The 25,786-nt window shown below is 44.8% G+C and overlaps 2 protein-coding genes across 3 annotated transcripts in view; one reads left to right on the top strand and one right to left on the bottom strand.

The window, feature by feature from the left end:
- The window catches only part of EPN2 (epsin 2), a 43,943-nt gene extending 33,679 nt beyond the window's left edge, over positions 1-10,264 (top strand). The window contains exons 4-9 of one of the 2 annotated variants that reach the window (XM_059826249.1): positions 678-770; positions 1,039-1,195; positions 4,251-4,424; positions 6,025-6,117; positions 7,057-7,272; positions 9,066-10,264. In XM_059826249.1, the coding sequence (XP_059682232.1) occupies positions 678-770; positions 1,039-1,195; positions 4,251-4,424; positions 6,025-6,117; positions 7,057-7,272; positions 9,066-9,403 (1,071 nt within the window). In that variant the 3' untranslated portion in view covers positions 9,404-10,264. The remainder of the gene's footprint in view (positions 1-677; positions 771-1,038; positions 1,196-4,250; positions 4,425-6,024; positions 6,118-7,056; positions 7,273-9,065) is intronic. The other variant, XM_059826250.1, reaches the window with a different exon arrangement.
- A 10,793-nt stretch (positions 10,265-21,057) lies between these two features.
- On the bottom strand, positions 21,058-25,442 carry B9D1 (B9 domain containing 1). Its single transcript, XM_059826582.1, has 7 exons — positions 25,323-25,442; positions 24,939-25,007; positions 24,715-24,826; positions 24,549-24,645; positions 24,008-24,070; positions 22,733-22,800; positions 21,058-22,544 (listed from the first exon to the last, which is right to left on the bottom strand). The coding sequence occupies exons 1-7, from the start codon at positions 25,440-25,442 to the stop codon at positions 22,399-22,401; spliced, it is 675 nt and encodes a 224-aa protein (XP_059682565.1). The 3' UTR covers positions 21,058-22,398.
- Between the last annotated feature and the right edge of the window lie 344 nt (positions 25,443-25,786).

Genomic DNA, 25,786 nt, shown 5'->3' with positions numbered 1-25,786 from the left:
TGATGCAAGCAAAGATATTTAAAGTAGTTGAACGTACCACAAACATGGTAGTTTACAGATGTTAAAAACCTACAAAATATGCATGGAGTTGGCCTAGATTAATCCACTTTGCATTCTTTATAACAGTTGCATCAGTTGTGGAGGGAAGCTGACAAAAGCCAGGAAAAGTAGAGTTTAAATCACTATGTCCTTCAGTGGCGATTTGAATGTTCAAAAACATTGGAATAATTTAAAGATGGGATATTTACTTTGTCTTTCAGTTCTGCGGTGTTTCTAGCATTGTAACTGAATTTTTGGAAAGCATATTTCATTTGTACCTTTCCCATTAGGAGTAAAACAACACGAGGGTAAATTCCAGTCAGTGGAGTGGATGTTGTTATGATCACACTGTTACACCGATGTTACAGGGTCAGGGTGCTCCTGACCTCTGTTTGAGGCAAGAATCACAAGAAACTTTATTTCTCCGCCCACCCCACTCGTGTGATGTACAAGTTACAGCAAATAATCCCGGCAATCCCACTGCGCGTGCCTGTGGTGCGCATCACTCCTAGGGTGGCAGGGAGTACTGCCCAGGCCTTCCCTGGCAGTGTCCTGCCAAGGGGGCTAGACACCTGGAGGGAGCAAGCAGCACAGTCTAGGCTAATGGTCTATATCAACAGTGTTGATTTCCTTTGCAGGAGGAGCGCCTCAGACGCGGAGATGATCTGAGATTACAGATGGCTCTGGAGGAGAGTCGCAGAGACACAATTAAAATTCCCAAAAAGAAGGAGGTAGTGCCTTCGACTAAGAAATTCCCGGTTATGCTGCCAAAAGCTGAAATACAGTAACACAAAATAGCTTAATACTGAGCTCTTTTATGCTTTTGGGATTGCTTTGTTGTATAGCTTAAAGCTTCTTCCATGTGGGTTAAATTTCAAACTACTAGTCAATGCAGGTGTGTAAAAGGAAAAAAAAAAATAATTGCTTCTTCACTCTCATGGGTTTGTACTTCAGATTGGTAATGCTCTTGATTAAAGCTCAGATTATTCCTGCCCTCAGCATACCACATTGTTGGACCTAATGGATGCCCTGCCCTCGTCGGCACCAGCCCCACAGAAAACAGAGCCTTGGGGACCTCCTGCTGTTGCAAACCAAACTGATCCCTGGGGAGGATCCACAGTTGCAGCTACTGCCTCTGACCCATGGCAATCATTTGGTAAGAATAAACTGCCAGAAGGAATGCTTATTTAGAAGTGAAAAGCTGAACATTCAAAAGCAAAAAAAGTTTCTTAATGCACAACGTCGTGCTTGATAACGACAGTATGTTAGTCCATTTTGATTGTTTCCCATAATCTAGAACGAACATTCCCCTAACTCATTTCCAAGCAGAAACAGATGGAAGTTGCACTCGGTTCCTGCTTTTTGAGCAGCTGGGTTTTTGTGCGTGCGTTTTGAATCTTAAGAAAGAGGAGAAGAGCGAAGCTTCTGTCGTCTTTGTACAGCAAAACGAACTTGTCTCAGACTGGGGGGATGCCCATGCTTTGACTGCTAGTTGTGTCCAGTGTCATAGGTTTAGAGTCTTGCCAGTATTTAATACAGTACTTAGGGTGCTATGGTTAGGAAGGCCATAGATCTGAATTACCACGTCTTTAATTGCTCCTAGTGAAATGTGATGTGTATACCATCAGAACCAAATGGATTAAATTGTTTAAATAGAGATTTTTATACTAAACAAAAAAATTGGGGTTGCCATTTAAAATATTCCCTGTGTTTCATAAGCTTTTGATGCTAAATTAATGGAATCTGTTTCTGAAGTGAAAGATCCAGTGCTTCACATCTTAAAGAGCAATTAAACCCACTTTTTTGCGTGTCTGCTTTTGTGTGTGTGTTTTGCTGCCTGTGTAGTGTGCTGTTTTCTAGGTTAGCCAAAGTCTGTCCAAGGAGTTACTCCTTTGCCTAAGGAAGTTGATGGTTCCTCACAGTACGTGTCAAACTTGCTATGTCTGTGGAATTGGAGCTGGATCTATTTTTGTTGGCTTTGGATTTTTTCCCTTTTTGAGGGGGCAGGGGCTTTCTGTGCAAATGGAAGCTTTTTCCTGAAGGCTAACAGCTTAGTTCTGTCAGTTTTGCTTCATGCTGGTGATTCTACAACCTCTGCTATGAAGTGCTTCAAAGTAATTTGCATTAGTATTCAGCACACCACCATCGAGATTCCTGATGAAAACTTCAAAGTTTTCATCATGAAATGCTTTTTTCCCCCCCGCCCCTCCTCATGGTGGCATTAAAGGCACCTACATAGCTGCTGGACCAACTACAGTTCATTGTTCTAAGTGTAATATGTTTCTTTTTTGGTGACAAACTGCAGGCATGAAACGAGAAGAAGTCCAAGTTTTGGGCCCTAAGGCTGTTCAATGTATTTTTCCGTGGTTAAAAAAACAAACAAAATCCACTTTCTTCAAATCCTGTGCTTGATATATTACCCTCTGACAAGATTTTCCTTGTATCAGTTGCAGCTGTAGCATTTCCTCTCAGTGGCTCCCAACTTTTATTAACACCATAGAACAGCCCCTTGTTCCAGCTTGCTGGTTACTTGACTCCCAAGGATAGTCTTGAAGATGTAAGATTTATGAATTTAGCTGCTAATAAGAGTGACTCATTAAACTGTATTTCTCAAATCCTGCATGTGTTTTGGCAATTCAGTAGAGGTAATGGAAGCTATGGGAAGGTATCTTCCCAAGTGCTCCGATTTTTTGTGCTTTCTTTATGAAAGAAAAGACATTTTTGAAAGCTTCCGTTCATGGGAAGTGCTGTCATTAGCATTTCGTGTGTGGCATTGCTTGTAACTCAGCACTAAGAGTAGATAAAGGAAATGTAAGTACCGGTGTGGGAATAATTGGATTTACTTGGAGAATTTTAGCATTTCCTGGTCCAAAGCTGTAGCAAGACTGAAACAAAGACCAACGCTGCAAACTGGAATTTGTGCCACTGTGTGTAGCATTGAATTGGCTTTCAAGAAGACATTGAATTGGTTTTCAAGAATATTAAGATGCCAAGGGGGTTTGTATGTAGTTTTAAAAAATAAAACAATATTCGGTTGTAACTGGAAACCCACATGGTGGTTAAAGATAATAGCCGTGTACAGCATGGGTAATTCTGTCCTACTCTTGGATTATACAGTTATTCTCATTTAGTAATTAAACCGTGACTGGTTGAGAAGTTTCGTTGGGAAGAGGAAAAGTGCTTGCGTGTACTATCTGACTTGAAGGTAATTGATCACCGTAGAGTTGTACAGGATGTGCCTTTAAAGTAGTAGGCTGCCATTCCTGCACTCTGATGGCTGGGGAGGGGCAGCAGGGATGGACGACGTAGGAACAAAGCAAGAGTGATACATTCAACACAGACCTGGCCCACTGCAAATCTGAAATCTGATTTGCTTCAGCGGTCCTGGCCTTTGATAAGCCAGAATAGTTCCATTTAATGGTAGAAGGAAGAAGAGGTCTGAAAAGCAATAAATTAGTCGGTTGGGGAGGAAGAAGAAACAACTGGCAGGAAATTGTGTGTAGTGAGGCAAGTTTCTTTCTCTTTCCTTCTCTCTCTACTGCCTTAATTTGTCATTTTACACTAGGAAGCCCTACCCTTGTGCACAACCTGTTGATGTACAAGCAGTTTGCTAATCTAAATTTGTAGGATGAAGAGTTGTCAGCATCTTCCAATAAAAATGGGAATCCTGAACATACAGGTATAAGGTTTAAAAAATAAATACAGGAAGGGATATCAGTGGACAGCTTAGATATGTGTCAGGAGGAGTGCTTACAAGTGGGAATGAAAAAAGTACAATTAGCTTAGGGAAGCTGATTATATTTTTATAAAACAACAGTATGGTAAAAAGAGTTTGAAAACTGTTCCCTTTGAGTCTTACAGATTTCTTTTCTTTCTCCAAGTCTAATGTTGTGTATTTCATACCTTTTACATACAGGTGTTATAGAAACCTTCTTTCCCATGAGTTTCTTGTTGGAACTACAAATTTTCTTACTCAGTTTCAAATGGGAGATTTGTTTTATTCATCTGTGTTGCACAGAATTTACTTGTGCTTCTTGTTCAGTACGTATGACACAGATGCTGAGACTTATCAGTATTCCTAATGTGGAACTGCTTCACCTGTTTATGTTTATTATTAATTGGCAGTAATGGTTCATAAGAGAGACTAATCTCCCAGGAGAGCTTTCCAAAGTGGAACTGTACTGACGTGTTCCTCCTGCCTCTTTTTGCAGGTGCCAAACCAGCTGCTTCCGTTGACCCTTGGGCAGCACCAGCAGGATCCGCAGCTCAGTCTGTGTCCAAAAATGTGGACCCTTGGGCTCCTGCTCAGCCATCTTCTACTGCAGCAAAGTCTTCTGTGGATCCTTGGGGACCAGCACCTGCAAACAAACCTCTCTCTACTTCTGGTGAGAAACGGTCTTATCCCATATCCATATTATTTTGAGGAATGAAGGTGAAATCTGAGTGATTTTCTTGCATTACTTGGTTAATGTGCTGAACAATTTGCAGTACTGGTCTGTAAAATAAATGGGAGTTGTAACAGCTAGCAGTGAAAAGAATTTCAACTGTAATTATTCTGACTTACAGCTCTGAATTAGTGTTGCTTCTTCGTGCTCTGTCCCTTCTACGTTCTTTTATTGGTATGTGTGGATGCGTGCTGAGCACTTAGGACTGCTGCTGCTGTTGGGTTTTTACATGGGTTTTATCTTTAATTAGACAAGGACTTCATTTCTGGAAATGAATGATGCTGTAATTTTACCTTTCATCGTGATAAATAGCTATGCAGATGGATGTCTGTGCAGGGGTAGATTGACAGGTTGAGCAGCTCCATGCTCTGAGGAGACTTTTAGAGGTGCAAATGGAGGTTTGTTACTTCAGACTGAGGGTGTGAAAGCTATCCCTAAGCCCTTGTGTAGCAAGATGCAGAAGGTGCTGATGTAATTGTCTCTTCCTGCTCTGTTACTAATGCAACCTTGATGAATCGTAATACCTGGTATTTTCATGTTGGCACAGTGGCAAAATGCATCCTAAATGCATTTTCTGCTAGTCATTCATCGCAGTACATAACAAACAAAGGAATCTCAGAGCACTGCGAAAAGTTGTCTAATCAGCTTTTCACTGGGCAAAGGGCAATAACTGGATCATTAGGAGAATGATTCTTTAACTATGATGGGTCTTTGTCCTTGATAAGCAGTATTGTTGTTATACGTATTCTTCACTCGTTCTCTTGGGTTTTTGTCTTTTTGCGCTCTTTATGGAGCTAAGTCCCTACCTTCATTTGCTGGAAATGTGCTGAAGGGTTAAAACTAAATTAGAAAAACATTTCAACTAGTACCAAAAAAAAGGCAAACTTTAGAGCTTTTCAGTAGTGTGATTGCTGTTCATTTAGGTGTGGTTTTTCTTTCTCCATTTTGAGGTAAGGGTGTGTCCACATTTTGAAAATGTTATGTTTTCATTTGCTGCGAACTATGGGCAAGTTCTGGTGCTTTAGCTAACTGGGCCTTACCATCTCTACATGGCATAGATAACCTTTTCTATTGCATTCCTCCTCCTTTTAACTTCAGAAGCATAAGTCAAATCGTTGCTTAAGTTGTAGCAATGCTACATTTGTCTTTGGAACTGTATTCAGACGTGTGTTTTCCTTGAGGGCTGATTAACATGCTTTATAGTTTAGGCTGTAAATTCATTGCTGTTCTCTTCTTCTGCAGCAATGTATGCCTGCCTATATGTCTCTCCAGTGCAGACACTCAATAAAACCCCAGCAGGCTAAAGTGTGCCTTACATTGTGATTTAAAAGTGCCTTGCCCTGAATTAGTTGGCTAATCCTGTAAGAAAGGACAGTTCTCTGATGTTATCCTTGGTCCTGGGTAAGAGTAGGAGCACTCAAGCTGACCTGAACTGCTGCCCTGGTAACATGAATGGGTTAGAAACTGCTTTCAGTAGGATCAGGTGTGTGATGCAACCGAAGATCTGTTAATGACAGGGCTGTCTTGTTGTTTTGAACAGGAAGTACATCTTTTGACCTCTTCAGTAATTTGAATGGTACAGTTAAAGATGATTTTTCTGAATTTGACACACTTCGAACTTCCAAAAAGCCAGGTATGAATCAAATTCTTAGCACGTGGACAGTTTGGGTGATAGTCTCAGCAACAAATGTCTCTATTCTGAAATTTTATTTTCAAAAAGTAAATAAAATTGACTTTCACAAAGGAAAAAATTAAAGCTGGTGATAATGCAGCAGTAAAGGCTTGTTGGTAACATTTTGGCCTGTGCATGAACTTATGGGGAATGGGTCTTTTGCATTGTAAGCCATAGAATTTCACTCTGTAACCTTCTGCTGCATTGACCCAGAAATTTGTTTGACTTCTAAATTTACAGTATTGAACAAGTTTGGAGTATGGCTCATGCTCAGAGACAGAACAATGTTGACTGAATTTCTCAAATGTGTAACTTCTAGTGTGTAACAATAGTAGGAAGATGAGAAAATACACTTCTGTGAATGCTTTAATTTATTTTTTATTTGGTCGTTAGTCACTAAAATAAAAACTGCCAGACCTTAACATATAAGTGCTTTGATACTATATACTTTCAGGATGGTTCTGCCTGAAAGAACGGTGACTAATTCAAGGCTGGGCTAGGCCTCTTTAACACAAAAGAGGAAAACTGGGCGGAATCTTGCTAGGAAGGGTGCAGCAGTGGTGTAGTGCAAGGGCAGAAGCCAAGGCTTTTGAATACCTTTTCCTTGGTGACTCTTATTCCCACCTGTTGCAGCATAGCTGTGAGGATATTCATCAGGGCAAATCAGGTAGCGCCTTCAGTAGAGCACTGCAACTCTAACTGTAGCTTCTTCATACTCTTCTAAAGAACGTTTATCTGCTTGCATGCTGTAAGGGTGTAACGTGTACTGAAACATTTAAATCTGACTAATACAAACATTAGATTTTAAAACATCTGTGTTGTCAGAGACTTCAGGGTTTTCTTTGCTTGACTATGTAGATTAACGAGATAAGTTTTGTTTTTCTCTTTGTGTTGTTTCAGCTGAATCAGGTTCCACTTTGCCATCTCAGCATAGCGGTACCACAAGTCCTGATCTCTTTGATTCCCAGCACTCAAGCATGGCATCAGGCAAACAAAGTGCAGCTCGGAAAACCCCTGAGTCTTTTTTGGGCCCCAATGCTGCTTTGGTGAACCTGGATTCACTGGTGTCTAAGCCGCCGCAACCTGTTACTTCACTAAATCCATTCTTGGCACCAGGTCTGTTTCTGCACGTTCCTTCAGTTTTCTTTTAGCTTTCCCTTCCCACAGGAAGACTCTGCATAACTTAGTCCTATTTGATTTAACGTAAGCTGGTTTGGTCTTGTTTTTCTTGATTATTTCAGCCAACAGATCATGACTGAGAGCAGGAGGGGAGGGTGAGGCTTCAGGGTTTTACTGCTGGACCCTGAAAGCGCAGAGCTTCTGCTCTTGTGTCTGCAGCTGATCTGCTGGCTGCGCTTTGTTCAAGCAGTTTCTTTTCCACTTTTGCCCTTGCTCTCTCAAAATGATCTGTGTTAGAAGAAGGCTTTGGGTTATTAAAAATGGCTGAGCTAAAGCTCATTGATTTTTGAGAACAGGTAAGATGTGAACGTGTGCCACCAGAGAATCCCTTGGGAATCACAGAATCACTAAGGTTGGAAAAGACCTGTAAGATCATCAAGTCCAACCATAAAAAAAAAAACAAAACAAACAAAAAAAAAAATACCAAAACCACCCACAAACCACAAAATACACCACAACTCACACCAAAACAACCCACCCACACCACACAGCACCATGCCCATCAAGCCACAAGGAAGGAAATAGGTAGTAGGTTCTTGTGGAAGCAGGTAGGAATTGCCCTTATGCTTGTGCTACAGCAGGCACAGTAGCATCTCTGACTGCAACCTGAGGTTCCAGATAGCAAACTCTGCAGTGTAGCTTAGTGGGTTGCTGGTTAGGCGGTCTTTAGGCTAGCGTGATAAACCAGTTTTGAGCAAAACACACACTTAGTGTATTTGAAAAAAAAAAAAATAGGCTGTTGCATTTCTCCTGTAAATCATCCCCTGTTAGAAGTGGGCTTCTGCTTATAGCAGGCTTAGATGGTGACACTAAACACATGGAAGATACATGTATTTTTTTAAAAGCTATTCATATGCACTGAAATGCCTGTGTGACGCAAGTGTGGTTGAAATACTTTAAAATGTTATTTCAGTATTTATTTTCTTCACTCTTCCAATGAAAAAAAAATGACAATTTATTCAACTACTTGGGTAGGAAAAACCCAGTAATTCTGAACAGCCTTGGCAGTGTTTAGCAAGAGGAAGTCTGTGTATCTGCCATTACCGGTTACTACAAAAAGTTTACAAGGGGTCACTGGGCCATCCAAATAACGCTATACATATACGGTAAAAGGAATTTGTAGTGTTGGCAGCAGTCCAAAGATCCTCAAACGCTGGGAAAGTTATTCTCTGCTTTTTCTAGCACCGCTGTAATTCGGAAACAACTTGTTTACTTTATGAATTCTTGTCAAAACTCGGTGCCAGAAACATGTGCAGCTTCTAAATGGAGTTAACTGGATGAGATCTTGAAGCAAATGCACAAATCTGCAGTAGTGAGATTGCAGTAAAGGAGTACAGAGAGCCTGCAGTTCTCTTCTGTAATGCAAATTTTAAGTAGCATTTTAAAAAAAAAAATTAGCGATCTGGATGTCATGCTTAGGCATGTTCCAGGTAACCAAATTTAGAACCTGTCTCTCCAGTGACTACTATCAGAAGTGGAAACTGTTGATCAGCAAAGGGATGTTTTATGGCATTGATAGGTTCAAGGAAACAGACACTACTTGTGCACTAGTGCAGCCCCGGTTTGCTGAAGGGCATCCGCGCAGGTTTCTCCGCAGGGTGTTTTCATGTTGGGAGCATGCGGGGATGTACAGGAGGTGCGTTCTTTGCCAGAGAAGACATTCTCCAAAACCTTGTGTTTATGGAGGTGCGATCTCTTTCCCTCTTCTCCCTTCTTCTCTCAAAACCTAGGCGCTGCTGCAGCACCAACTCCAATCAACCCCTTCCAAGTGAATCAGCCTCAGCCGCTCACTCTAAATCAGATGCGAGCGAGTCCTGTGATGGGAACCAGCCCTTCTTTCAGTGCTGTGCCACCGATAAGCATGGAGCCAATACCTCTGTCTTCCATGGCCCCAGTGCCTGTGGGAATGGCACCGATACCAGCGATGGGCACTGTGGCGTCTATAACGAGGATGGGCCAGGGGCTGAACGTGAGCATTGCAGGATCAATGGCCCAACCTCTTCACAGTACAGGAATCCCACCGTCAGCATCCCAGTCTACAAATACAACTAACCCTTTTCTCCTATAAAGACCCAATTAAAGGAACTTTCTTTTCATAGTGTTTCCAGGCTGAAGTCTTTACAGCGAAATGAACGTGGCCTGTGTGGACTGAACGGTGTGTAAGAGACTTGGAAGTAGATTTGCAGTTTACAGTTATGATCTTTGAAGAGTTGTCTCTACTTACCAGTTAATCTAAATCTAGTCTTTGCTACAGATGGTACCTTACTTTGGCTTGTTGAGCATTATGTGAAATGTTCAGACTTTTCACCAAAGTTAGATTCTGCCCATTTTGTTACTTTGTTAATCATTTCAATACACTTTCTAGGGAGAACCTGCCATTTTAAACTCCGTTGGCTATTTTGTAGATGTCAGATGATGTGCTGGATCCTGAAATTACTATTTACCTGCATCTGTCACTTCCTATGCCCATATGATAGACCTGAGATTCAGAGTGCTAGTGAATGTTTTGCACATAACTATACACAGTTCTAGACTGTTGGTTCACCCATAGTCCTTACTCTTAGAAGAGAACGATTCGGAGGGCCCAGGTGGCTGGTTTTTATGCATTAAACATTGCAACGCAAAATCGCACTGCTTTCGTGTCAGAGGTTTGACCGAGAAAGCAAGCTTGTCTCAAAAGGAGAAAAAAAACAAACCACAGACAAAACACCCAAGAACATTCTCAAGTTGTCGAGTATAACGTGTGCTGTTGTATGCAGTGTTGAATTTGTACACTACTCTCTAAGGACTCCTGAGGAACTCTCTGTGAGTGGCATGCTGCACTCGTGCTGAGTGAGTGTCCTGCTCTGTGCTTGTCCAGTACCAGCTTCGTTTGGAAGTTATCGTGTATTTTGTTTTTATTTGACTTACAATGTGAGTTGAAAGAAAAGAGAAATACAGTGGGACAACTTTGAATTCAATTTCACCGGGGCAAGCTTTAAAACTAATTCAGGCTTAACCTTGCTATATGCAGTTACTCTTGTATACTTTTGCACATATTTTGTTTAGTACAGTTTCATATTTGAGTTTGCAGAGTTACCTAATAGTCCTTTTTTTGCTAATTTTTATAATGTGGTTCTTATTTAACTGTCTGGTTTTGATAGATTTATCAAGTCTGGCTGAAAAATTAAGATATTGGCAAATGTCATTTTTATGGTTTTAATGCCCTCTTATTTATGGTTTTAGCTCTTTGTTTCTGTAAAGAGAGTTTAAAAGGGAAGATTAACACTAAAATATTTACTTTTAAATGAAGTATTCATAATGCAAATCAAAGCAAATTCTCGTGACTAATTATTTTTAGATGAATTGAATTTGAGCATAACGTGATTTAAGACTACATTAAAAAGAAAAAACACTAAAGTCGCCTTTCCCTTGATTTGTTCCCGTTTTCCGATTACCAAAATGGACGGACGTTTAGCCTTTATGAAGATCGGAAGAGAGGCTGTTTTTTCTTGTAATGCTTCTTGAGATGTTAAAAATTCTAATGTACAAACATGACTCATTAATTTTATTGACTAATTTTTCTTAATGAAAGGTGCACTCCATATTAATAACCGGTTCCATTTACAACTATTAATTGTAAGCTGAACTATACATTTTAACTTGCATGTCTGGACTCATCGGCACTAAAACACGCTCAGGTTTCGGCCAGTGTTTCTGGTGGAAACCTGGCCTTCTCAAAGACGGCAACGTTTCTGAGCTCTGCTTTCACAAGCGACGCGAACGTCCGCAGAGCCTGTGGAAAGGGATGTCCCAGTGCTTGCTACTGCCTTGAGGGCATCTCTGTGAATGAACTGATGCATCTTGGTGGCCTTTCCCTAATTAGAAGCAGGGGAAAAAGAAAAAACAAAGAAGCTGAAAGAAATTGCCAGAGTTGTGTGTTCTGGTGTCGTGATGCTGTGTGGGACCGTGCCAGTCTAGGGTCGTGTGCCGCAGGGAAGAGGGGCTGGCTAACGTGGAAGGGACTGGGTTATATCTTCTGGTGGGTAGGGGAGGCTGAAAGACTATCAAATCTAGGGTACAATCACAGATTTTAGCTGTGTAGGTCAGTGTAGCTCTATTAGTATACGGAATGCTAAATGTGTGGATGTTTCTATGCAGATTGTTCTGTCCTCTTGAATACTATTGAATTTGCAAGTAGGATTCAGAATATTCATCTGCTCTTGTTTTTATATAGGAGGAAAGAGAATTACTGTCCACACCCAGTATGTCTTTAAGAAAACAAAACAAAAAACCATTCATGTTGCCTTTCAGAGTAAGGAAAAATACTTTACTTTTTTGTTGTTGTTGAAGTTATTGAAAAGTGTAGACCAGGAAGGGTGTGATTCTTGCAGATGGGGGGGGAAAAAGTGCTTTCCAGTTGATCTGTGGCAAGCTTTATCTGTCATTATTCTTCCAATTTTATTTTATCAACAGTGGAATTGAGGTCACTTGATGTTTTTCCCTTACGTCTGTCACCTGAATGCATTTGCAACAGTTAGATGGGGCATTGTCTATTCAGCCACAAAGCTCTAACTGCATCCTCTCGTTAAACACTAGGTAACTGTTTTTGGAGGCAAGATGGGATTGATAGTAAGTATTGAAAATGATGAAGTCATCTACAGTTCAGAGTCATGATCTGTCACCTTGAATTGATGATGAAAATGTGCTGTTGGTCTGGTAGGGAGCCCTAGCTTAATGAAACTGCTGAATGGCAAATTGTTGCTTTTACCAAGCCATTTCTGTAAGAGCTCTATTACTTTTACATTTTTTATATATATATATATATATATATATAAGTAGACACGTATCGCACAATAAACCATGACAAGGCACTCTGAAGAGCCATCAGCCCAGACTGTGGTGCTGTAAAGCATCATGCTAAGGACTGACCGTGCCGAGGTTCCCGGCCCGACACGGGGGTTGTGGCAGGAGCCGGGTTCAAGGGGATGAGGAGCTGGTTTGGTAAATCTGTTTGGCTCCTGGGCTGGAGGCGGGCCCCTGTCTCGAGTGCGCTGCAGGCGTGGGGTGCTGTAGCAGTGACGCTGAAGGGTGGTTTCTGTCCTAGCCAGCTGAAGCTTCGGTTGTGTCCAGAATGGTAAATCTCCTTTCGTGATAATTTAACTGCTCTCCGGAATAATTCTTTCACCCTCCTCACCCCCCCACTTTTTTTTTTTTTTTGCATGGAGGACATGTGCATATCCGATCACATCTGCTCTGGCGTATTTCTCCAAATGCATTTTCCTCTTCTTTTCTCATTTGCAGATATTAAAAGTGCTTTTGATTTTTAAAATGTTAGTATCCCAAAATAGCCTTACTGGTCAAATTGACCAAAGAGAAAGTGTTAAATATTTTGTAAAAAAAAAAATAAAAAAAAAATATCTTGGCATAATTTTAAACCCAACATAAGCTCAGTTATTTATTCAGTTTTATACTATATAGAAACTAAACTACATTGAGGGGACAGGGAAGGAAAACCATGGTGGGTTGTGGTGTTTACAGTCTTTTGAAGTCCCATAGCTAAGACAACTGTTGTTATCCATCTTCCCTTTTGCTGTTACAGTTTCTAACGTGTACTGTATGTATTAATATTGCACAAATTGTGGAGAAATATATGGTTTATTTTTCACAGCAGAATCTCACAAGACTTGCTTCCTTTACAAGTGTTACAATTTAAATATTTACCAAACTGTTTTCATAATACTGGGAGCCAGCTGCTTTTTATGAATTTGTGCTGACTATTGACATTATTTACTGTATAAATAATTTATCATTTGTACTATTGTATCATAATGTCTGTATCTTTGTGTCATTTTTCCCAAGCGATGTCACAAATGTGATATTTAATAATGCCATCAGAACAGTGGAAAGACAAGGGATTTGTAGGTGACTGGTCAGAATTAAAACTGTATTGCTTATATTCCAGCCGTGTTGCTTTTTCAAGACTCTGCGTAGCGTTTATAATCCCATTCAACAAAACCTGTTGCTGCCATGCTTGATTTAGTTTTCAAGAAAGTCGATGGATTGGTTGAGATGGTTTAAGGTTTGTGCTAAAAGTCCTAGGTGCCAGGAGAAATCTAACCGTTATTGAGAGTAATGCTTCTTGTACATTGTCGATGTGATTTCTTCGATGCGTTCATCACTTTCCTGGGGCAGGCCTGCTCTTGCTATGAGAAGGGAGGGTTTCTTATAGATCACTTAAATCGGAATCAGTTGAGACCTTACTAACTCAATAAAAATGAAGACTTGTTGTGTTGCAGGTGACTGAATTGCTTCTTTAAACCACATTATTATTTAAACAGCACTTTTGGAGGGGTGATCAAGTACTGTCTTGGTGGAGGCTTCCGCGTTTATGTCAAGACGGAAGTCTGGGGAAGGGGTGACTTTTAAAGCCATCGCCCATGGAATAAGGGTTGGGGAACTGGGACAAAACTGACTTTGGGAGTCCTCGCTTCCCGTTTTTGCAGTGGTTCAGTCTTGCCCTTCCCGTAGCCTTGGCTCTGTCCCATCGATCAAGTGGCCTTGTAGATGGGGTAGCAGCGAGCCTGCCTCCAGCTGGGAACTGATTTCAGCTTCTAATTCTGGATGGTTTAAATGGAAGGGTACTTGATTAGCAGGCTATTTCAAGAGCTACCTTTCCAGAGCCCCTCCAGGTTTCCTGTAGTTACGGTTTGCTGCCAATCAGACTGATCACTAATCAAATATGTAATTTCTTAATGCTGAAACTGCAGTGGTGCTGGAGACCTGACTATCAGAAAGGCGGCCACGGGGAAAAAGCATCTGTTTTGGTTTCAGATCTGTGGTGCAGAGCTGGCTGGGGGTGTTGTGCAAACCCACCGCCCCAGTACCGCTCTGGTTTCCCTGGAGAACGAGGCTGCCCCCGGTCAGGTCTTCGATTCATTTTGCTTCCGTGTTCGGGCCGGTAAGGAAAAGAGAAAAACCTCCTTTGCGGGGGGTGGTAGCCCCGATACCTGCTGCTTTTTGTACCTCTCACTTTTACAGCAGGATGCTTTCTGCTCCTGTGCAGGAGGGCTCTTCTGTGCGGGTGTGTTCATTGCTCCTCCGGCTGGTCTCTTTTTCTGTGTGATCAGTACTTCTTCGCTGTTTTACTCGGGCCTCTTGAAATTGCATATTTTAAAATAAAGCTGCTCGCTACAGGAAAGATTTAGGAAGGGCTCGAAGTGGAAACTTTTGTGATGACTCTAATACTCTGCAAAAGGAGCTGAATACTGCAGGCCGCTGCAAGCGGAGGGGGTGCTGGAGGGAGTCTGAGCTGATAAAGCCTGTTGTGAGAGAGATCTGGCTGCGGCTGAGCCTTCCTCTGACCTTGGCCAGGCTGCTCTCCCCCTCTCCCGGGTTTCCTCTTCCTCTTCTGTGAAGTGAGGTGGTATTTGCCTGCTTTTGCGGAGGAAAAGGGCTATCTGGATAAAGTATTATCTAGAGGTTTGCCCTCATCCGCACCCCTGTTGCCAAAGTATTTTTGCTGAATACGTACATTGCTGTTGCCTCTTGTTTGTGCTGGGCCGAGTGGTGCAACTCCGCTTTTCCGCTCGTTTTCATCGAACTGTGAGAAAATGGTTTGGGCCAGCTCACGCTACAGGTTTGGCAAGACTTCTGCAAGCGCCTGCAATCTACGCTTCGGAGAACCAACATGATTTATACAGTCCCTCATGTTAAAAACTTCCGCCTTTTTTAAAGTTAGCTGTCGTCCGCCTTCCAGGTAATCTCCTCCCTGTCTTGTGAGCTGGGACACAAGTGAACGCTGATTTCATAAAGACAGAAGTTTGTTTAGGAGCTCAGGATTATAAATAGCGAAGAGCCGGTGTTGTACACGGTGGTAGCGATCCTGTCTCTCCGTGTTTTGCCGTCAATCAATTGTACCCTGTCATTGTTGAAGACTTGGGCTTTCAATGAGTGGAAATTCCCTTTGGTGCTTCAGACATCCCTGCCAATTACCCATTAGAGTGGTTAACTGGCAGCAGTCTGGTGATCAATAGGGGATTGGCATCCTACCAGCGCAACACAACCCAGCGGTTTGCAGAGGCTGAAGTAGTAAATTATGAACGGGGAGCCGGGAGATGCCTCGGGGGGAGATAGCGCATCCTCCGGCTTCACTGGGGGGAGCCCGGAGCTGTACTGAACCTGGATTGAGTAGTGGGACCTTCGGATATTTGGTAAATATCGTTGAAGAGATTAGGGGGGAAAATCCATTCTTTCCCCAGTGGCTGTTTAAGTGGGATGGGGCAGGGAGGTGGTGCAAAGTTTGTTCATAAATGAACTGGTGGCCAGCAGAATCGTTAGCTGTGATGTGCATTGAAACTCTGGTCGGAAACGCTGTTGAAGTGCAAAATATTTTTAAAGCACCTGAACGTCTTCCTGGCCACCAGACAGCCGCTGCGTGCGGAGGACAGCTACTCGTAACGCGTCCATGTGCGGAGGGACGAAGGCGGCGTGTGCTGCTAGATGCGGATGAAATGCTGTGGGTGGAGGGAGCAGGTATTAAAAAATCATCTGTGGCTGTTCAGCAAACACTTATAAAAGCAGCCTGGACACGTTATCTGATCTGTTCTCAACACTTGCGCTGCTGGTTGAGCAACTGTGTTCCCATTCTCAGGTGAAAGAAAATCGATGACATTTCAAATAGCCGGAATAAAGCAGTAGTAAAGGTGGAGTTTGTCTTCTCGGCTCCCTGCCTGCTGCTGCCTGACATGAAATCTCACCGGGACATCGGTGCTGCCAGCTTTGCGATATGATTGCTTAAATATGCTCTGGGAGATCCTCACGAGCAGGTGAGGTATTGTGGTTTTAAGCCCTGTTTAAACACTGCACGCTGGAGCTGCTGTAGACCAGATCAGAGCTCCATCCAGCCCAGGTCCTGTTGCTGCCAGCAGAGACCTTGCTGGAGCAGAGACGTCGTGTTTCGTAGTCACCCATACAGCTGCCTAATAACCCCTTTGTGGAACCGCTTACTCTCCCGGCCTCCCCGACGGCCTGTGGGATCGTGCTGCGCAGCTGAATTGGGCACGGGCTGGAGGGGAGCTTCATGCCCAGCTGCTGGAGCGGATGGAGGCGAGGGCTGAACGGCCTCCGCAGGATGCTGACTCAGCGTGGACTTGTCCCACCGGCCATGCTATTGCTAACCCACCTGGGATTCCCCGTAGTGCTGTGGCTGAACCACCTCTGGTAATTTCTAAGACGGAAAATCATTAGACACCTTCCTTGTGCCCCACCGGGCTGGGAAAATGGAACCTGTGAACATCAGGCAATGGGGTCCAGGTTGTTCTTGAAGGGCTTTTTGGCCGGGGAATGAAATTCGGTGGTTTAACCAAGCTGAAGGGAGCCAGTTCTGCCTTGGTGTAACAGCACATAGGACCTAGGAGACCGTGGGCTGGCTGGGGTTGTGTTGGGTGACGGCGGTGGGGTGGGTTGGTTTTTTTTCTTTTTTGCTTTTTTAATGCCTTCATTAGCAAGTCTGGCATTAAATGTAGTGACATTCTCCGAGGTGAATTTGGGTACTTAAATATCTTGGCCTGAATAGAGGTATAAAAATAGAAGCCTACAGCAGTTAGATGCTTCTGCTTATCTTCCCTCCTTAGGACAAGAGACTGAATCACTTGCACCCCGCTGTGAAAGCGGGTTGCGTTGCACCCTCACCTCTCTGCAGCCTCCCTCCTGGGGGCTCAGGCCCGGTTTCGGTGGCCAAAGGATGGTTTCTAACAGGATTTGTGCCCTGAAGATGGCCAGGCACTGGAAATCCGCTGTCTCGAGCCTAGCCCTCGTAACCCGCTGTCCTTGTGCTCCGCAGCCTCTGTTACGCTGCAGTGGAGGGTGCTGGCTGCTCTCTGCAGGCTGGTGGGAGCTGCGCTTTTGTGTTGGGCTTTTTTCTCTTCCCGTGCTCCAAAGGTGGAGGTTGTTTCTGGGTTTGCAAATGCCCACGAGTGCCTCAGCTCTTGGGGTTTGTGCTCACCTGTGTTTGCTTCCCAGGGGACTCCCCAGCTGGTGGGAAAAGCCTGGGGGATCCCCTCTGCAGCACGCACCCCGTGGATGAATGGTGAGAGGAGGAAAGGGAACAAGTGCTGAGCATCCCTTGGGGGGTGTGGGCCGGGAGGCCTTTGCTCGGCTCTTTGCCGTGTTCCTGCTTGGGGTTTGCATGGCCTGGAAGACGTTCAAAATCGCTGTCGGTGGCCGCTCCAGACATGCTGCTGGCTCAGGCTTGTGCGCCTGGCCCTTGGGTCTCCAGCTGGGCTGGGTGGTGGGTGCAGGAAGGGGGAGTCATGGTGCTCCCGTGGGGGCTCGGTTCCTTCAGCGTGTTCGAGGGGTGCCCTGGGGACATCCTGCGTGGGCTCTGCCACGGCCACCCGCTTGTCCAGCCGCTGCTCGGTGCCGTCCACTGGCACTGCTAGACTTAAAGGGAAAAGGGCCGGAGGTAGGTGGTTCTTGCTGGTGCTTTTGGGTGCTGGTGGGGCCTGATGTCCCCCAGATGTTGGGGAGCTGGTGGGGCCTGATGTCCCCCAGACGTTGGCTGCTGGCGGGCATGGGCTCCACGCTGCAGCTGTGGGTGCGAATCCGCCTCTGTCACCACTGATGCTGTTCATTCTGTGTAAGCCCCATCTCCTGCCCCAGCTGTCCCATCCTCCTGTCACCCCACAGACCCGTGTCCGGGACTGTGGATCTGGGGTGTTAAGCCCCCCGTCTCCCCGGGCAGCGGGTCGTGGCACGATGCCCCGGTGACCTTGGCACAAACGGGTCATCCTGGGGCTGCTTTCGGATGGGCTGAAACGCTGCTGGTGACAAGCCCGGGTAGATTTGAACCTGAAACTCCAATTTTCTTCAAATCTGGTTCTTTTGTGCTTCTGTGGTTTTGTGTTTTATTTTGTGGTTGGGTTTTGTTTTGTTTTTTTTTCCCCCTTTGGAGTATTTCACAGGAGGCTCCTGCTCCTAAACCGACACTGCTGCTGGGGAGCGGTTGCTGTCAGCTTTAATCCATCTTTGAGACTCTCGTTTTCAGATGATGATAACTTCTAGCTGCTGCAATACTGCTGTTGTAAAATAGCCTTGCTGGCCTCGGGACAAAGGCGGTTTCTCGAGCGTTCAGTGCTACGCAGATTTCTGGCTTGGTCCCACTCCCTGCGAGGCAGCTCGGGTGGCTCATGGCGCTGGGAGGTGTTTGCCCCGTGCCCTCAGGGCAAGCGGCAGGGCAGCCGGCACCTTTGCACTGAGAAATTTTCCGTGTAGGAAAAACTTGGGGTGTCCTTCGTGCGATCCATGTTAGCTAATTGTTATTAGCAACCTCTAACATCTTCCGAAAGGTTGAAAACTGCCACGAGAGGGCAGGAGCTGATGCTGCTGTTTCTAGTTTTGGTAGAAAGGGCTGCAAATACCAGTTCCTAAAGGCTGTCCAAATGATTTTCCTTCTTCCAGAGGGTTTGATTCCCAAGCTGCTGTTCAGTCCGTGTCCTTGGCTGTCTCCTTCCCAGGGTGGCTTCCACGGTGATGACAAGAAAACTCTCCCTGAAGCGAGCGCGGTCCTGCTGGGCAGCTCCAAAGCTCTTCCAGACGGTGTGAGCAGAGGAGGGCTTCTGCGAAGTCCTCAGCTACCTCACAGGCTGCCTTCACCTCTGATGGTCTCGCTCTGTTTTGATGGGCTTGAAGCCTCACCCTCTGTCAGGACATGTTCTGAATAAAGATTTTTTTTTTTTTTTTCCTTGCCCATCTTGAATTAGGAGGTTAATGGCCAATTTCACTGTCTGGGAGAGACTTAAGCATAGCAGAACAGGAGCTGCAGCGCCAGCCGACTGCCTCGCACTGCCGTCTGTGCTCCAAGGGGTTGGGAACTTCAGTCCAGTTTTGAATGAAAGGGGGAATGATTAACGGGTGAACGAGCAGGGTGGTTACAGCTGCCTGGAGAGTGGGCGAAAGGAAATTACTTTGAGCCTCTGCTATAGCAAGGCTGGGTTTTTCTGGGTTTTGGCTGTTCTTAAAGCATGGGTTCTTTTAACCTTTTACACTAACTCCAAAGAACGCTCACGGGTCATAAATCCCATCCTTATTAATGTCACCTGCTCTCGGCAGCACAGTGTTGTGTCTATCTTTACTCCTCTGTCATGACAGCAGAGATTCTCTCCAGGGTGAAACAGCTGCAAACGCTCTGCCACGCCTGAGTACCAAAGACTTCAACCAGTGACAGTTTTCCAGAAAATTAATAAAGGCAGCAGCAAGCCTGTCTCTGGGAGAAGAGCATGTTTATGAGAGGTATCAACAGGTGCCTCTCGGAACAAAGAGAACGGTGTTGAAGTTGGGAAATGCTTACTGAAAACATCACCCCCACACGTGTCCTTGTGTAAGGAGCAAAGTGTGTCAGACTGAAAAGCTCCGGCAGTGAAGCGCTCACAAGCTGAAGAAATATGGCCTTCAAGAAGGTGTGTCAGGTTTTTAACAAACATGCTCGAGGCACTGAGGAGTTAAAATAACCTCAGAAAACCAACCAAACGCAGAGACGATAGGCAAAAAGCCCTAATAATGCAGGTAGCAGTGTGGGATCTGCTTATAGAGTCACGTGTCTTAAATAGTTTTATGGAGTTTGGGGTTTTTATTTTTTTTTCTAAACCCTGGCTTTTCACTGCTTTCTTTTACCCCTTCTTCTAAGGGTCCCTGCAGCTCGGCTGTGAATTGTGAAGCCGTGTGAACGCACGTGTCTGTTTTGATCGGTCTCAGTGCGGTAAGCATCCAACTTACTCGTTTGAAACAGGAGCAATTCAGGGGATCGGTCGTAGCACCACACTGCAAAGCTGTGTGCGAATAAATTCACTGCGCCCCTGCGGGCACGAAGTTTGGGTTTAATCTGGGTTTAACAGGTTTCTCATGACTAGAAACTCTGCTGTGCAGTTTTGCTCTAATTGGAATGGGGGCAGGTAACTGTGCTCAAGGGAAAAAAAGATATTTAAGTGGTTGTAGGTTTAATGTTTGCCTTTCAGGTATTTAAAACACAGATATTTATCCTGCTACTGTAGCCGACTGCTTCCCAAATACTTTTGAAAAGGAAACGAAATTCCTTCCATCCCCTTTGAGCCAACAGGAAATACTTATTAATGTGGATTCCAACATGACTCAGTTCAGAGATGACAACAGTTGCCAAAACAACTGGTGGAGGAGCTTACTGGAAGTGTAAAATCAACAAAAACAAGGTAGGAAAAAAGTAAGACATGAAAAATCATCTGTAACCACGTTTGGAAAAGTATTTATAAATAGTATAAAAGATGCTAATGCTCACAGCAAAATTACAGTGATCACGTTATCTTTTCAGAAATTATATTTATTCAATCACGCTGCTCAGCGTGAAATAATAACAATAACTATCTCTAACTGGATGCTTGATTTGATACGTGTCCTGGAGGCTCTGCGGTTCAACACTGTGTGTTATTACTTGTATTTCTACAGTTTCAAGGTCTTGGTAGTTCGCTTATAGGGTGGTATCATGTTAAGTCATTCTCACAGTCATCTCGTGGTATTTGCAGTCAAACGCAAGAGATTACATGTCCAAATTTAAATATGAAAATGACTAAGCAATTAGTCATTTCATTGTAGCATACACTTCTTTCTCTTTTATACCTGTAAGAAGAGCAGATCTTGGGTGATTCAGGACTTAGAAACATCCATTCTGGCACAAACAAATAAAAACCCTAACAGAAGAAAGACAAACCAATATATTTGGATAACTGGGTTTATTCAGCCTAAAAGAGCACTAACATTAGCTTAGAGGGGGATGCACTGAAAGGCCGTGGTATGACATCAGAGGAGAAGCTCTTCAGGTCGAGGCCAGCTCTGTGCCCGCGCGCTGCAGATGCCTGAGAGCAGCTCATCAGCTTTGGAGCTCCTGTCACACACCAATAACAACCAACACCATTTCTTTCGCGTTGCATAACCTCAGAGAAGGACCGAAAACCTGAGCACAGCGGACTTGAACATCACTACGTTGCTTTTTTACTGCCTTTCTTTTGAGACTAAAACCAGCTAAGGAAAGCTGTTGTACGTTATCTGCGTAACGTACCGGCTGCAGGGACCTACTGAAGGGAGGAGAAGGTCCTTTCTGCTCCTCCCTGCTCCCCTGTGCAGCACACTGCCTCCGCTACCTGATTTGGAGCTGAACGCTGCTTATGAATGCACACACAGCTGGCTTACTGAGACTCTACTTTCTTTGCAGACCCTTCTCTAAGATTTATTTTTAAGTCAATATCCGCATGTAAAATGCAATTTGTTTTACCAGAAGTTAAAACCGTGCAGCAAGGCTACGTCTGACACCATGGTCTCTCTAAATCCTCTAAAACAAACTGCTGTCCTTTTGGTTTTTTTTCTTCTTGAAGCTTGCTGCAGAAATAAAATCTGGAAATGGAAGAGTGATCATCTTGTTCTAAACGCAAAAGCCCAGGTTGCTTCACTAAAAAATGTGGAAAGGTTTGTTTCTATGGTGCATGGGCTATTTTAGTTAGTTGCGCAAACTCTAAAGGACTACGTGGAATTATAAAGAAAACTGCTCTTGCTTTTGCAGAGGGAAGCGCATGGCACAGAGAAGTGCGTGTGCATTTCACTGGAACGTTTCCATATTCTTTCCTTTTTGGAAGGTGCAATAATTTCAATTTCCCATTTCTACCACAAAAAACATGAGAACTGGGTTTGCAGTGATGTTTTAAACTCAGGAAAACTGCTACAATTATAAACTTTCCTATTTTTAAGTATATAAAGAGTGTACAAAAGGCTGCCATAAAAAATATTTTGTTACAGGTCTTATTTTGACATAGTCTGATATTACTCATAAAAATGCTAAATATTATCTGATGACATTGATTTACATAATACTTCAACCTGTATGCTTACTGAGAGGATTATACTTAGGTAATTATTCCAAAGCCTCATGGGCTTGTGTTTCTTTTGGAATAACAGTCTCAAGTGAAATTTTCTCAGTTTAGTCAGATACTCATTTCCCTTTGCCACAAAAAGCCCCAAAGCGCTTAACTTCTCTGTGAGCCTTTGAACATCTCACGCCAGAGTTCAATACTTATGGATCCCTTCTGTAACAGGCACTGGAGAAGTGTTCTGCATGTCCCTCGGGCTCACGTCATAGCCCAACTTCTTCATATCTTTGGTCACTACGTTGAAGGAAATGGTCACAAAGCCTTGAGATCGCACCCTCGTTACTGGAAGAAAGAAGACGTGAATAAAACTGGTGAAGAGAGGTTTTTGAATAGCTGTTGAACTCCTCACATATCCAGGTAGGACTGTTCTCAGCAGGAACAACTAGTCCTTTTTATCAACGGAAGATGGATGGCCAAGCTGTGGCCTGCTGTCGTGCAAGGGTTGCAGTCAGGAGCTCCCAGGGACTTACCTTCTCTTCCTTCTCCCTGTGCCACCACTCTGGGGTCAGTAAATTCCGGACGTCTCCCTGTGAACCAACTCGGAGAATAAAACAAAAAATAAGTAACTGGATACATTCACTAGTGTTTAGATTTGATACAGTTCATTATATGCATGTTAAAACACAGGGGGGGGTTAATGAGATTCCCAGCTTTTGTTTGCAGGAGAGAGTTTTGAAGACTGATTCACTTTATTACTGATCTACTTTGATCAAAGATAAGTTTTGTCCCTCTAAGGAAAAAAATGAAACCAATTTCATACCCATTATGTTAAATCCAAGTTATTTCTGAGCTAGACACAATCTTTCCATGGCAAAGATGTTTTTGAAACTGATTCAACTCTGGATTACCCAGAGTAACAGAGAGGCTTGGATATTTTGAATACATCAGAAGTGCACATAATACAAAAGTACACAAATCAGAGCGTAGATTCTACAAAAAGGGTATCATAAAGAGAAGAAAAGTCAATCAGTTGAATCCTGACTGTCGGGCACAGAGGTTCCCATGCTGACTCTGACCCAAAGTGCTCAAGTACCACAAGGCTGGCTCTGCGCAAGGGTAGGGCTCCATTGGTCAACAATCAGCTCACAGGTCATTCAGACTGTACTTAAACAACGGAAGGAAAAAGCCTTAATACCCTCAGACTGCTACTTTGGAAGGGATGCGTGTGTGCAAGCAAGACAAAGGTTACAGCAAATGCATTCCCGATGGAAGAAAAGGTAGACCTGGGAATTGTTTTTCCATGTTCTGCCTTTGCTTTCCAGGTTGCTCTTAACGTGGCTATCCTGCAAGAAAAGCCCCTAGCTCCAGCGTGATTTAGGGATGGACTGCAGCACACCTCCTCAGAGTCCAGTGACAACTAAAATGCTCAGTAAATTTAGTCTAAGTAGCGCTTCTGCAAGTCACATCACTGACACGAATCAACCTGTGGAACGTGGAGCTGCCACTCAAGAACTCATGTATCAGTCTGCTCTGCTGAAATTTGTTCTTTTTCAAACCAACAGTGTTCAAATGTGAGGATGAAAAAAAGATGAGTTAGCACTACTGCAAGCAGGTGGTTAACACGTTTTAAGAAAGCTCTTCAAAAGACCCAGACACCTAAAAATGTGATTTTACCTACAAAACTCAAAACTATCTGGTTATGACAGAAAGTATTCACATATATGTACCAGTGAGTAGCTGGATATACCTTTGTGACTAAGAGCAAGATGGACTTTAAAAAAAAAAAAAAAGTCTTTAATTATTACCTTGTAAACTTCTGCAGCCTAGATGTGGACTCTGGAACAAACATAGCGATGGTCCTTGTATGCCTAAAACAAACATGAGACATGCAGAACTTAAGAAATGAACCAAACAGCATTGACAAGACTTCTTATATTTATAAAGGTACCAGAATTTCAGACACATCAGACCACCAAACATCTCAAAGTATAATACTGTCCCTTCCACAAAGGAACGGTTTGTTTGCATAGGAAGAGTGTATCTTCCTCCATTTCCAGGGGTGGGAATGAAAGCTTAGCATGTGCTGAGAACAATGGGGGAAGAGGTAATGTGCTGTGCTTCATACTTGGGCTTTCTACATGCCAGTTTTGACTCTATAGTTGTCTATAGGATTACCAAAAATTATTTGATAACCAGAGGCTACTGCTAGAAAATCCATGCTCTTTGTACCAAACAGGCAAGACATGATAAGGAGATAGGGGAACATTTTTGTTTCTGAAACAACATAGTAACTGGAAAAAAAAAAAATTCTCTGTTTCAGTCCTGAAAGACAGGTTGTCACCTCACCTTCCGGGTGTGAAAGGAACATGAACAGCTCCATAACCTCTGACCACATCGTTTCCAAAAAAGTCAGGTCCATAGACGCTCACTACGATCTGTGGCCCTGCAAATGAAGCGTGTGTGAGAGGGGCACCTGGTCTGCGAGCTGGATCCCGCCACCCCCAGCACTCACAGCCTGATGGGTTGGTGCTCTTGAAGGTAATGTCGATGGGGAAGTTCCAGACGAGCGTGGTGGGCGCGACGTCGCTCTTGGAGGTGATCTGGGAGATGCCCTCCTCCAGGCCCTGCGGGGAGAAGGTGGCATGAGCCAGGGGCCTGCACTAAGCCCGTTACGCACATGCTGCCGGGGCTCCTGGCAGGCAGGCTGGGTTTCAGGGGCGCACAATGGGACCTTACCGCTGTGGGAACCCAGTCTTGGCCGTAGACGAAGCAGAACTTGCAGTAGAGATCGTCAAATCCGGGGAACTGTGGGAGAGAGAGGCTGTGTTGGTGGGGGATTACTGGGGCTGAGGGCCAGCCCAAGCCAGCGGGCTGAGGGCAGCCTGCACCACCCTGACTAAGAGCCAGCCCGCCTTGCTTGGGTCGGGGCTGAGGCCCACCCCGCCCCACTGGCATCCGGGCGGAGGCAGGGCCGCCTTGTGGGACCGAGGACCAAAGCAAGGCCGCGTTACCGGGGCCGCGCTGCGGAGGCCCAGGCCGGGCTGTGTCGCGGGGGACCGGGTTCCCCACCCCTCTGCGGGCCGGCGGGGCCCCCCCCACCGCCCGTCGCGGTGCGCTCACCTGCCCGCTCTCGATCTGCCCGTTGACCGCCAGCAGAAAGACGCTGGGGCTGCCGGCGGCCGCCATGGCGCCGGGCGCGGCCTGCCCCGTTGCTAGGGGCCGCGCTGCGGCCGTTGCCATGGATACGGACGGCGCGGCGGCGGGGACACACTTCCTGGGCGGACGGCGCTCGGCGGAGCTGCCGCTCTGAGGGGGCTCCCCGCCTCCCAAACGCGGGCGGATGGCCCCAAAACGCGGGCAGCCCCCCCGGGGCCAGCCGTGTCCCCCTCCGCGGTGCGGGCCGGGCCGCCGGCAGCGCTGCTCCCCTCACCACGGCCCGGTCCGGCAGCCCCCCCACCGCCATGGCTGCCCCAGCAGGCCTGAGGGGCCGGGGCTGAGGCCTGCCGGCCGCCCTCCCCGCTTGTTCTTCATACTACCTCATAGTTTGAACTTTCTGGGTTTATTTTTTTTTAATATTAGCCTAC

Source organism: Gavia stellata, chromosome 18 (genome assembly GCF_030936135.1).
Source record: "Gavia stellata isolate bGavSte3 chromosome 18, bGavSte3.hap2, whole genome shotgun sequence".
In the NCBI taxonomy this organism is placed as follows: Eukaryota; Metazoa; Chordata; class Aves; order Gaviiformes; family Gaviidae; genus Gavia; species Gavia stellata.
The sequence above is the reverse complement of the archived record's forward strand: the minus strand, read 5'-3'. Positions and strand labels throughout refer to the sequence as shown.